The sequence below is a fragment of the Gambusia affinis genome, linkage group LG16 (genome assembly GCF_019740435.1).
Source record: "Gambusia affinis linkage group LG16, SWU_Gaff_1.0, whole genome shotgun sequence".
NCBI classification, from domain to species: domain Eukaryota; kingdom Metazoa; phylum Chordata; class Actinopteri; order Cyprinodontiformes; family Poeciliidae; genus Gambusia; species Gambusia affinis.
The window spans coordinates 2,377,248-2,390,566 of NC_057883.1; the positions used below are offsets into that span (position 1 = coordinate 2,377,248).

At 41.1% G+C, this 13,319-nt stretch overlaps 1 protein-coding gene across 3 annotated transcripts in view; it reads right to left on the reverse strand.

The window, feature by feature from the left end:
* The window catches only part of mapkbp1 (mitogen-activated protein kinase binding protein 1), a 35,847-nt gene that overhangs the window by 8,074 nt on the left and 14,454 nt on the right, over positions 1 to 13,319 (reverse strand). For 2 of the 3 annotated variants that reach the window (XM_044142721.1, XM_044142718.1), the window contains exons 3-22: positions 10,567 to 10,629; positions 9,290 to 9,347; positions 9,015 to 9,185; positions 8,793 to 8,930; positions 8,528 to 8,710; positions 7,881 to 7,898; positions 7,185 to 7,345; positions 6,494 to 6,683; positions 4,820 to 4,954; positions 4,480 to 4,688; positions 4,293 to 4,384; positions 3,528 to 3,653; positions 2,964 to 3,034; positions 2,682 to 2,803; positions 1,933 to 2,008; positions 1,740 to 1,851; positions 1,563 to 1,626; positions 1,125 to 1,253; positions 809 to 909; positions 662 to 699 (exon numbers count right to left, since the gene is read on the reverse strand). In XM_044142721.1, coding sequence (XP_043998656.1) covers positions 662 to 699; positions 809 to 909; positions 1,125 to 1,253; positions 1,563 to 1,626; positions 1,740 to 1,851; positions 1,933 to 2,008; positions 2,682 to 2,803; positions 2,964 to 3,034; positions 3,528 to 3,653; positions 4,293 to 4,384; positions 4,480 to 4,688; positions 4,820 to 4,954; positions 6,494 to 6,683; positions 7,185 to 7,345; positions 7,881 to 7,898; positions 8,528 to 8,710; positions 8,793 to 8,930; positions 9,015 to 9,185; positions 9,290 to 9,347; positions 10,567 to 10,629 — 2,257 coding nt within the window. The remainder of the gene's footprint in view (positions 1 to 661; positions 700 to 808; positions 910 to 1,124; positions 1,254 to 1,562; positions 1,627 to 1,739; positions 1,852 to 1,932; positions 2,009 to 2,681; positions 2,804 to 2,963; positions 3,035 to 3,527; positions 3,654 to 4,292; positions 4,385 to 4,479; positions 4,689 to 4,819; positions 4,955 to 6,493; positions 6,684 to 7,184; positions 7,346 to 7,880; positions 7,899 to 8,527; positions 8,711 to 8,792; positions 8,931 to 9,014; positions 9,186 to 9,289; positions 9,348 to 10,566; positions 10,630 to 13,319) is intronic. The other variant, XM_044142719.1, reaches the window with a different exon arrangement.

Genomic DNA, 13,319 nt, shown 5'->3' on the forward strand with positions numbered 1-13,319 from the left:
ATCAAAGCACGTGGTGTTTACAGAGTGTCTAGTCTGCTGTTGTCATTACAGGAGAAGATGTGGTAAAAAATCAGCTGGAAAAATGTGCCAATTTTCAGCAGTCCTGACCGGCAACCGACTCAAAAATATGATCTTTTATTTTTGAAACCGATTATTCTATAGATTATTCTGATTCTTTTAATCAAATTTAAAAAATTGCTACATTCTGCAGATTTTTCATTTAACCACCCAAGCCTTTTCTATGCAATATTAGAAATGTGTTAAACTGCACAAATAAACAATTCCATTACCTTGCCTGACTTGGCCTCCAGTTTAAAATATCCACTGAGTCATCATTTTGTTCATGTTTATCGACAAATGCTCTCTCACAACAGGTCATTGTGGTGGTACCTCTGATCCTAACAAATACTTAATGACTGCTCACAGCAAGAAGGCTGGTAAATTGTCTTGAAAGCAGAAGCTCTTAAAAGGAAATGTGTTGAAATCAAAGATCAGAATGAAACCAGAGATGGAAACTTACTGGTCATGTTTAGATGATTTTCTTTTAGATCAGTTTTAGTTTTAGTTTTTAGACATTTTCTGCATAAAATGGTGCAAGTTTCTCTATATATTTGATTTAACTAAACATGGGATATTAGACAAAAAAAAAAAAATCACTTACATTTGTGATCTCTCTGCTGTGCATTTCATCAGATACTTCTAAAAGAGAAAAACACATGAATACAAAAAGATGAGATTACTTGACTACTTTAAGGTTAAAGGTTGTGTTGATAACAAGTCTAACATGAAGATAACAGCAGTGTCTGACCTGCAGCCTCCTCCGGGCTGTCTGTGGTGATCCCTCCCTCCTCCTCCTCTGTGTCGCTATCAGAGGACAGGTTGACCACACAAGGACTGGGCGTGGCCCTGCTGCTCAGACAGACAACACACAACAACACGTCAGCACACTGCAACATGTTCAACGCGTGCAAATCAAATCTTAATTGTAACGACGACTTTCTTTGTTGTGTTTATGACTTCTTATTCTTGTGTTTTTATGATGTGAACTGCTCTGTTGCTGAAATGTGCCACACAAATAAACTTGACTGACTGAACTCGATTGATGAAAGCCGGTCCTGTCTTACCTGGGCTTTACAGCCTTCTGCTCAGATGCACTGAGGGAGTTAGGAACGGTGCTGGCAGGTCGAAGGTCAGCGAGCCGCTGCCTCATCTTGATGGTCAACTCTGGGTTTAGACGCCACACGAAGATACAGCTGCATCAACAAACACACATGGATCAGTGCAGGTGTGGTTTGGCGAACGTAAAGAACCAGACACTTCGCAAGCTCTGGATTTCATCTAGAGGCTTCGGGGGAATAAATACACAGATGGGCCACACTTTTAAGATTTTTATATATGGGAAAAGTTTTGAACACTCTACGACATTTTTCTTTCGTCTTCAGAGTTCTGCACTAGTTTGCATTGATCTGTGTTAAAATTGTTACATTGAAGTTCGTGGTTAAGTGACAAAATATGAAAAAAGTTCACCTAAATATTTTCATAGTAATAAATATGAGACGTACCTGTCTCCTGATACGGTGATCAGGTGTCTGCAGTCACTGCTGAACTTCAGCCCCGTTACGATCTCTGAAACACAGACAGGAACCAGAATCACCATAAGAAACGGCTCTGAATTCAGGCATGTACTAACAAAGGTAACACAGAAACAACATGGAGGATAACACACAGATTCCACTGACCTGAGTGACCAAACATGGTGGCCACACATTCTCCAGAAAAGAAGTCAAAGATGGAGACATTCTTGTCTGAACAGGAAGTAGCGATGTAGAGTCCTGATGGATCGATCTGTACCTGAAGAAGAAGAAGAAGAAGAAGAAGGGAATGACTGAGTGTTCCTTTAAAACATCACCATGGCAACCAGCAGCTGATTACCTTAATAACAGTCCCATCCTCGCCCTGAGAACCTTTATATACCTTCTTTTGTTTGCCGTTACCGATATTAAAGATTCTGCAAAGATGAGGTAGAAAAACATCATCATCATCATCATCATCATCATCATCTCACATACCTGCAGATGAAGGCCCTGAACACACAGAGACGAGCACAGTATATTTTTGTAAACCATTAAGAGCAAATGTGTTTTCACAGGCCAGGTTGCAGCGCTGCAGAAAATGGTGCAGTAAGTATGCCAGACCAATCAGTGGCGCTGTAACACTGCCAGAGAAAAAGAAAACACTGGCAGGATGGCAGATTGAGCAGGTTTTCCCACAACAGGGCTTTTTTGTACATGCGCTGAAAAAAATGGGTTTGGGCGGATTGGTGGAATTTAGGCTCTTTTTACAACATATGATGGGTTAATGCACTAATTTTGTGCATTTATTTTGAAATATCTAGAATCTGTTGAACTATGGCAACTGTTAGTAGCCACTGGTTAATCAAGTGTCACTTTGTAGTGCTATTGTACAACTGAAATCCCAGTGCAACTTCAATAAAACAAAAACAAAGTCTCGTTTCCTTTTCCGTCCCAGTGAATCTGTTTTTTTCAAATGACCGTGTGTAACAAACAAACTAAAGAATGTTTCTTATCTGAAGGTTTTCCCTCATCATGTCTGCCCTGTGGACACTGAAACATCAACATGTACGTCATAGTTTTAAGCCCTGAGGTCTAAACATAATCCACCTGATTTTGCGGTCCTGACAGCCCACTGCTGCGTACTTCCTGGTTGGTTCCACATCCATGTCGTACAGAGTGGTCTTCCTAACAATGTGATGCGTCCGGGTGAACTCCAAACCCTCTCCCATCTGAGAAAGAAGGAAAGGTAAACCATGTGATTATCACTGATCTGGCAGTAAATAAAAGAGATGTACTCTTTTATGTTGGAATATTAACAGTTTTCCTTATCTGGTTTTTATTTTCCAACATTATCCGTGATTCTTTTCTGGTAAGTAACGCGGCTCCTACCTGCTGAGCTGTGCGAAAGTAGACGCTCTTATCAGCTCCACAGCTGATCATCCACACCTTCTCCTCGTTGGCTGGTGGGATGATGAAGAGGAGAAGTTAAAATCCACAGCAGGGATCACAGGGCGGGGTCAGATTCTAACGGTATGATCCACTTTAGAACAAATTCTAGAGCTTCAGCTTTCCATCCTTCTCTTTAATAATTAAATAATTTATCTCAGATCCTTCTGCAGCAGATAGAAACTCAACAAGGACACAAATGAACAAAGGAGGAAAGACTGAAACAAGGGAGGATGAAAAGAAAGACAAAAGCTAACTGACCCGATTTTAGGACATAAGGAAGAAAGGACAACAAAGAAGTGCACAAGGGAGGAAGCAACCATTATAAGGAAAGAACACTAAAGGAGGAAACTAAAGGTTCATTTTTGCTCCTTAACATCTGAAAATCTTTCCATCCTGATCAACTGCTCTATGTTCTGCACAAGAAAGTCAAAGCAGCCTTTCTGTAAGCCATCTGAATGGCAGTGCGCAGCAGAACACGCCTAACCAGAGTTTCCAGCAACTGACCAGCAAATCTGACGGCAGTGATGGAGGACGAGTGTTCATCCAGAGTCTGTACCAGGCTGTACTCTCTGGCTGCATCCAGGATGTGGATCAGACGGTCCCGACTGGCAGTGGCCAACAGCTGGAGCCCTGACACACACATAAACACATACACACACACACACGCACACACAGGATGACAGATGCAATCAAACACATACAATTTTCAGACATAAATATGAATCCTTTTTTACGTGTATGTCAACAAATGTCTCTTTTACTGATTTTACATTTTTCTGTAGGAATGATTTTAGTACCCAAATTTTTGCAGAACTTAGTGTTGAGATTCTTTAATGTTAATTCGAGGTTATCAAATTTCTTGTCTGCTGTTGTTTTATTGAGTTCACATTTTTGATTCTTTGAATCGTTAATTTCAATATTTGCATTTTCTACAGTAATTATTATCCTGCGTTCAAATATCGAAAAGCTGCCATACTGAGTAGCTGCATCGGGTTGATGTGCATCTGCTAATGCAGCAACACTGGAGCAAAGCTGCTGCTCTGACTGCATGAATGTGCTTCTCAGTCTTTATGTTCAGGAGCTCCAGCAGCTCTACATGTTATTTGTAAATCAGCTTGAAAGCCAATTAACATTTTGCTTCCACTTCAAAACGAAGCACTACTTTGTGTTGATGTATCATATGAATCAAATCAAACACACCCTGGAGTTGACTGTATGTGACTAAATGTTGAAAAGATTTCATCGCAGTGTGTGACTTCTGACTCTCACCAGTGTCTGGTTTAGAGAACTCCAGGCAGAGAATCTCTGAGTCGTGAGCTTGAACATTCAAGATCTCCTCCATGCTTTCCAGATCGTGGATCCTAGGAAACACACACATGTCCAGACACACACATACATCAATCCAGACTATATACAGAGCCATAAAAGCTTGGGAGATTTTTTACTATGTGCTTACCTCAGGACTCCAATGCGATCTCCAGAGGCCAGGTGTTTTCCACTCGGACTGACTCTCAGAGTCCTAATGCCCACTCGGTTCTGGTCCATCTGCTGTCCCTCCGACACAGATGACCCCCCCTTCTCTGAGTTGGCACCGGCTATCGTGATGCTGTCCATGTCCAGGAGGCTGCTCATATTGTTGTCCACGTAAAGGACCTTCTTCAGGTCCTGATGGGGGAAGAAGACAGATGTTCAACTGTGGTTCTGAGGAGTGGTTGTACAGGTGTGTGTGCGTGTGTGTTTGTGTGTGTGTTTGCGTGTGTGTGTGTGTGTGTGTGTGTGTGTGTGTGCTGACGTACGTTGCTCAGGATGTTCCTGTGGAAGACATTGTGTCTGTTGGTGTTCCACAGTCGGATGGTGTTGTCAGAGGAGCAGGATAAGAAGGAGCCGGGGGGGAGCTGCGCCTCATCTGCTCCTCCTTCCTCTGTGCAAACCTGCAGGAGTCAGTGAGGCAGGATGGGTTACACCCAACTGATCACATGAGGATCCTCAAGGTTCTATTCTAGGACCATTTTTGTTCAATATCCACATGAATTCTCTAGCTCAACCTATGGAGCGCTACAAAATATTCCAACATACATATGCTGATGACACACAACTTTATAATCTTGTCACAACTAGAAATCCAATATTACCATCTGTATCGGTCCAGTTGTTGAAAAAAAGTTCTAGATCGAATATTATGACAATGTTCCCAGGTTGCAAGGCCAGATCTATTCAATCTAATTCTAATTATTACACTGGGTTACAAAAAACGTCTTTTGGACGTTGTCTGTTTTTTCAACTGAATTATGCCTATTATGCACTGCTGGATCCAAAAATGACATCCATTTTTCTCAATCAGGTTTTTATTCTAATTTGATTTAGAGAAATTTGATCTTCTGACTAAATTGATAACATTTTTGTAACATTATCAGTTTATTTTCGTTCATATTTCCCATCCAAAAAAGGTTTTAGGAGAAAAAATGTTTTCTAACAGAGTGTGTTAATTAAATGTTACAAACTTGGACTTCTATAAATAGAATAATTAACACTAATCAGTGTAGGACACATTCATTGTGTAAAATTCTCCGTCTCTTTTCTGTCCTGATGGAATCTCTCCTCCTGCTCATCACTCATTGATCCAGGTGTCAGAACAAGTCGTGCATTTTGATGCTCATGTTGCTCCATAGTTAAGAAAGTTGACCTGATTGAGAAAAACCAATGAGATTTTTGGATTCAGCTCATCAACACGACCCTAAAAGTTTTAAACAGTTGGAAAACCCCTGACATTTTTTTGGCTATTGACCAGTGTTATGTATTTTACATTATATTTAGAATTCATAATTGCTCTTTCTGAACAATTTGAAAGGTTTGTTACAGTTTATTTTTACATGTTTGACTAAAGCCGTCAACCTTTTGTTTTTGTCAGTTTATTATTTGTTTTACATGGGCTGTTCCTAAACGCATGGACTGAATTAAGTTGAATTTACATGTTTGGCCAAGCTGTTCATCTTCTTCTATAGAATTTATCAGCAGTTTACAATCCCAGTGCATTACCGCCATCAACCAGACTGAGGTATAATCCACAAAATGTAACTCTTCTCTCTCTTCTTTTAGGGCTTTTGGGCAGTTAGAAAAAAAAACTTTAACACTCTATTTTAGAATGGAGTGTGAACTGATACAAATGTAACTCTTTAGTCTAGCTTACAAATGTTTGATTCATGTTGGCCTTCTCCCCCAGCTGTCAACCACCTGCATCTTGTCAGCAATCAAGCCCTCCAGTATTTCAGTTGCTGGACTCTTCAGTTGCTTCCTGTTCTTTTCCTGCTCACTCATTGTTTCAATTCCTTCACGCAATATTATAGGGTTATTACAAAGTACAAGTTCATTCCCAGAATCATGACTTAAAGTCACAAGGACAAGACACAGCTGTTTCCATCTTATTACTATGACTGATGTTAGAGCAAGGTGAGGAAGAACAGAACACGGACCTCGAGGCCCCACACGCAGGATGAGTGGTAGAGGGCCGAGTAGAGCTTCCCTGCCCTGCGGAGCTCCTGGACGTCCCACACATAAAGACTGTGATCATTGTAGACGCAGGACAGCCAGCGGTTGGTGGGGTCGAAGGTCACAGCTACGGTGTCTGGGTAACGAGAATCTTCTCTGCAGGAGAAGAGCTGACTGAAAAAGAGGAGGTTGAGAAGAACAGAAGTAAATAGGTTGATGTCCAGTGATCAGCTGACCTCAGAATGACCTGTACCAATGAGACCTAAAGCAGACGGTGAGTCTGATTATGAAGCTGAACTACAGAAAAAAACAAAAACCTTTACATACTTTCTTCAGTTACAGCCAATAATTTATGTCTATTATACTGAGTTTTATGTATTTTTTGTTGTGTTGCCTTCATTGCTTTTGACAAACTGCAGATGGAACTTTTCAAGTTTTAACCCCAAGTTCAGATGGATTGATCAGAGCTCTGGGATGTTGTTGAAAGTCATAACTCTGCTTTAAACTTCTCCAGAACTTTCTCCCTGACCGGCTGCTGGTTCGTTGGTCTCCATGACGCTGATGTTCTCCAATGTTCCCTCACAAACCTCTGAGACTTTCCATTATTCAGTCACTAAAACCAGTTGACGATTATTTCAATAATTGATTAATGATTCCAGCTTTGGGTGGGTTTACCTGGCTTCCACTACAGAGGCGATGTCAGCGCCCAGGCAGTGGGGGCGCGGCAGAGAGCACAGGAAGTGCAGGTTGACGGGACTGAAGACTCGCACCGTCCCATCAGAACAACCGCAGAAGATAAACTCCTCGGTGACGGACAGACAGGTGGCCTGAGACGACTAGAGACACACAGACAGACAGACAGACATGCTCAGAAACTCAGAGATAGAGACATGTTCCATGAAGCGGCTTAGCTTACTACATGACCGCAGGGGAAAAAGGCCAACAACTCTAGAACAGTTGATAAAGCCGGCGGGCAATGCTGAACCGAAGGAGCTCGGCAATCAGAGCGGGTTTATTCATCAGTCAGCTTAGTTCAGTTGGAGAGCCAGTCATGAATGCATGCTTTGATATGAGCAATGACGGTGAGAGGAAGAAAGTGGGTCTTTTGATATCTTCCGCCCAGTTAGTCTTCAGAGACAAACAATGAACTTTGTTGTGTTGATCTGGGCAGTTTGGCTGGGCGAGCGCTGGACTGCATCAAAATGAGTGAACGGTGACGCTGGCAGCTGTGAGGAGGATTCTCTGTGGAGCATCTCATGATGGAGTATGAGGTTGTGGATTTAAAAAAAAGAAAGAAAGAAAGGATTCAGAAAATGTTGGAGTGAGAAATGACAGCCTGAGGGAAATGATTCTAGGTGAGACAGGACTTACACAAGCAGAGTCGATTCTCTGCACAGGAAGCAGAGGGAAAAGCAGAGGAAGTTCACTTTAGAGCAAAATTTACATCACATCAGCAACACACACACACGCACACGCACGCATACACACGCTGCTGTTAAGCCAGTGACATGCCAAGACAAGGTCTGTGCTGCTGCAGCAGGATAAACCTGATGGATCGGCTCAGGAGACGAAGGTTGAATTTGTGTGAAACATTGAAAAGTTTTTACACCTCTTGAACACTTTCGTTGATCAACCGATACAGGTCTTTTTAAGGCCTTTTTCTGCAGCTGCTCCAAAGTCACCATGAGGCTGACTGATGCTATTCTTGTCTTTCAGTTAGGTTAGATGGACGTCCATGTCTTGAAATGTTACCATATCCAGATGGAGAATTGAACAGAGAATCTGTGATGTTCAAAACTTCGGATGTTGTTCTAGAAACTAACTCTGTTGACATTCAGTGTTTTTGCAGAGCAAATGGCATTTTTGTAATGACAATCCATCTCTTTTCAGCCAAAAGATGGAAAAGAAGAAATCATGAACAGAAAAACAACCCAAATACTGCTGATGTGCATCTAGAGAGAATAACAAGAATGTAATTTTTGAAATTCTTAAGATTCTTTAAACATCCTTGGACTCACCCGCAGGTCCACCCACTTGTCAAGCAGTCTTCGGTCATTAAACTCACACAGCAGACCTGAGGAAGTGATGCAGAAGGTAGAGGAGGACTGTCGCCCGCGGCCACACGCCACGTCGCTGAAGAAGTTATTCCGTAGTTCTCCAAGCAGCCCTGAACGCCCCAGCAGGGGAACGGTGGCGTTCACCTGCAGACAAACAAACAAAGGCAACAGTCGGCTCCGGTTCTACTCTCAGCTGCTCATAACAACATTAGTGTTCACACTGAACCTTGGAGGTCTTGGTGTGGTCCAGGTACCAGAACTTAACGTGTCGGTTGCCAGCAGTAACAAAGTAGGAGCTGTCGTATGAGAAGGAGACGGCCGTCACTTTGCTGGAGACCTTATTGGCTGCCACCACCACATTTTTCTGACACACACACAAAAGAACATGTTAACAAGTGGGATGAGTGAACGGTTTCCCCCAGCGCACGTCCACCGGCTGCAGGCGAACCTTCCAGTTCCACACGTTGACCATCATGTCGTGCTGGTAGCCCACGCTGACGATGTATTTCCCATTGGGAGAAAACGCCACACAGGACACTCCATATTTATGTTCCTGCAGCTCTGCGACCTGAGCGCGCTCCGACACCTCCCAGAGCCGAACCGCTGGCATGTGACCGCTCTGAGGGAGACGGAGCGGGAAAAACAAAAACATGAGAATCATCTTCAGGAAAACTTAACCCTGCATTCTCTGATGTTTTTATGTGGAGGGCGACAAACACTCACCTCTCCCGTTACGACATATTTCCCATCAGGAGAAAATGCCAATGTAGTGATCGCCTTTCTGCACACACACACACACACACACACACACACACACACACACACACACACACACACACACACACACACACACACATCTGATTATGAAACAATTCTGGTCTTTGAAGTAAGGTAAGGCAATTTTATTTCTGTAGCATATTTTCAGCAACAAGCTCATTCAAAATGATTTACATGAGTTAGACAAAATAACAAAGAAAAGCAAAAGAAAAACAAAAACTATTCCATAATTTATAAAGTAACAGGAATTTCTCTGGATAAACTAATAGAAAAGAAAAAGATCTTCTCTAGATTCTAAGTTTGATCAAATTCCTGCACTGGGTTGAGTGAAGTATCCATCCATCCATTTTCTGTTCACCCTTTTCCCTGGTGGGGTCAGGAGGGGCTGGTGTTTATCTCCAGCGAACGTTTCAGGCGAGAGAGGCGACATTCACCCTGGACAGGTCACCAGTCTGTCGCAGGGCAACACAGAGACATACAGGACACACAACCATTCACACACACACACTCATACCTACACTTTTGGACTGTGGGAGGAAGCTGGAGAACCTGAAGAGAACCCACCATGCACAGGGAGAACATGCAAACTCCATGCAGAAAGACCCCGGGCCGGGAATCGAACCCAGGACCTTCTTACTGCAAGGCAACAGCTCTACCAACTGCGCCACTGTGCAGCCTGGGTTGAGTGAAGTATAAAACTAAATGTTCCTGTTCTGGGTTGCTAAGCAGAGTAAGACTCGGTACACCAGGAGTTTCTCTGTATAAACTAATAGGAGTTTCTTAGAATCTTTTTGCTCTAACTAATAGGTTTGATTCCTGTTCTGGGTTGAGTGAAGTATATATACTAGATGCTCCTAGTCTGAGTTGCTAGATAAGTATAAGTACTCCATAATTTATAAGTTAGAAGGAGTTTCTCTGAATAAACTCATAGGAGGAGAAGTTTCCTATTCACCTGCTTCACACAAACATTTCTAAGAATGTCAAAATGCTAAATTTATTAAAGGACATAAATAAAATTGGATCATCATTTTGTTGTAAAAAACTAAAAAGTTCCATTACAAGCACAAATAAACAAGGTAATTAATGTAAATGAGTGGATGTAAACTTTTCTATGGAACTGCATACAGAAAGGAGACTTCCTCTAGGATAACCTGTTCATAGTGCTGTAGACATTTGGATGTGTTAGCTTGGGCTGCGGAGGTAGAGGTCAGGGGTCATTTTACCTGGAACTGTTCAAGATGTGCTGCTCTTTGTTCTTGCGAGGATTCAGCAGGATGATGACACACCTGGAGAAACACAGGATCACAAAGAGTTCAAAGGCTGAGCGAGACAAACAGAAAGGCGGCGAGTGAGAGAGAAAAATGAAGACGAGCTGGCAGGCAAAGGAAGCAGCAGAACAAACAGTACAACACAAGGCAGCAGGTTAAAAAAAACTCCTTATTTTAATCCATTTTTCTCCAGCACTGACTGTGGCTGCTCATTAGGATTTTTAATTTATACCTGATAGACCAGTTTTATGTCGCAAGATCATCAATCAAAAAGTTGAAAGTATATGAATCGTACCATGAGGTCATGGGAAAAGGGTTCTTTCCCATTTCTGCTAGGCTAAGGAGACAGATTATGGCTTCATTAAGAAATACGGCTACTGTGAAATATTTCCTGGGAGGAGTTTAAAGAGGGTCAGAAGGAGGGGCTTTAAGGTCGAGTACATGTTAGAGAGGAACAGAGGTCCTGTATGATGTAGCAGGCAGGTCCAATAAAAAAATATATATATATATATATTCAGAAATTGCCATAAGATAAAGTCATTGTGGGACAGTGTGGATTATAGTAAACAAATGAAGATTAGGTTTTCTACACTAGCAATCTAATGATTTACAAAATCCAATCACAGCACTGGTTAGCAGTGCAAATACGTTTCAATACAAGCATAAAATAATGAAAATCAAGTTTAGACTACATGCATGTCATTAACTGTGTTTCCATTCACCATGACATTGTGCAGTTAGGAAGATGAGGGATCACTCTTTGTGGAACGTATGAAAGGTTTCCAGCTGTTTTGACATATGGATGATATTGTATTTTATTTATTCTGGAGTAACCTCATTGGAACCTCAAAACATTGTCCTGAGCCGTATGCAACAAAATTTCGTTCTGTATACACCACTGTGCATACAAAATGACAATAAAGTCAGTCTAAGTCTAAGTCTAAGATAACAGATTTTCTGAAGTCATAATGTTATGCCTGATGAATAAGCCTGACTTTGCATTGTTATTTCCATTTCATTGCTCAACCACAACTCTCTAGACACACAATGAGCTTAATTATGACCTGGTGTTGGGAATCGGGGCTGGGCTTCTTTTCCTTTCCCTTCCAGAGCTAGTAAAGAGTTTTCTAAGCAGCCCTGGCTCCTGGCCGAACACGTCTGAATCAAGTTAGAGTGAATTAAATCTGCTGCAGTTTATGCTCCAATGCCCACAGGCTCAATGTTGTGGTGCTAAAAGTTACACAAGTACATTTTTCCAACAAGTACTATGCTGGCATGATTCACTGCTCCTTATAGGACTCAGGCTTTGGGCCCCATAAGGAAAACGGCTGTTTTTAGATTAGATTTAGGACTAAGGTGTGAACTTAGTTGAAGTTGTCTTGGATTAATCATGTAATGGTTATAATTAGGAAAATGGCTAGGCTATAAAATGAATGAAAAATGAGTGGAAGTCAATGCAAAGTCCTTGTGACAATAGAAAGACCTATTTCTATTCTCACCTTGGAAAGCCTTGTGGCCTTCCAAGGTGAGAAACGCTAAAACACACACACACACACACAGAAACCCTGTGAGTCAGTGGGCTGTGTGAAGCTAAGTTATGGTGAGTCTGACTGGAGGTGTGAAAGCTGCAACATCAGCAGCATTACATTCACCTTTCTTTCACACTGTTTCTATAAACCAACATTCCTTACTGCAATTATTCTCTACAGCCTCATGTACTCTGGAGACGGTGGGCTTCACCGCCAGGCGTCTTTATAGTGCTTTGTGTAAGACCGGTGCTTGTTTTAAACACAGTTGAATGGTTTTTTGCTTTTATTTCAATTCAAACTTGGTACTAAGTGTAAAACGGCGTGTTGTGTGTGTTTGTGAAGGGTTGAGGTGTTATTGGGGTTATTGGTTTGTTTTCTGAAAAAGGCTTAAGAAAAGTTTTTGGCCAAATGTTCATCAAAAGTTTTATTCTTTATTATTATTATTATTATTATTATTATTATTATTATTATTATTATTATTATTATTATTATTATTATTATTATTATTATTATTATTATTGTGAGCTATGCTGGGACAAACAACATTTCCCCTTTTGGGATTAATAAAGTATTATCTATCTAACTTTTCTAATAACTAAGGGCTCCAGCTGGAGAAAATGTTTAGTTTGGCCAAATCAGACTCAGTTTATCTGTCTGCTTAACATTTAAAAATAATCAATATTTTGATAATATCAATAGTGCAAATAGATACTCATCTCACTAAATGGATACAAATTGAACCGACCTTAAAGCACTAATCATAAACATTTGTCCTGCTAATACTAACACTATATTTAGCAGAAGCTAAGGCTAAATCCCTAACTTCAATTCAGATTGTATCTGCCCTTGAAAGACTGTAGCCCTCAACTACTAATTTAATTTTGACAGTATAATGTACATATTCTATAATCCCCTTGATATTGTATTTATGTTTATATCTTGTTCTCTATATGTTCATACTTTATTTTATTGGGGAAATAAAGGAGAGGACATGAAACTGCTGCAAAAACAGCCTTCAGCCACTTCAAAATAAAAGCACAAATTTAAATGTCAAACTTAATGACAAACAGTCAAAAACCAAAACTTCAACGGAGATGTTGAAGTTCATTCAATTGAAAGTTTGCTAAATTAATTCATGGGAAGCTAAGTGCGCTAAGCGTTTTCAAAGTTAGTGTCGCA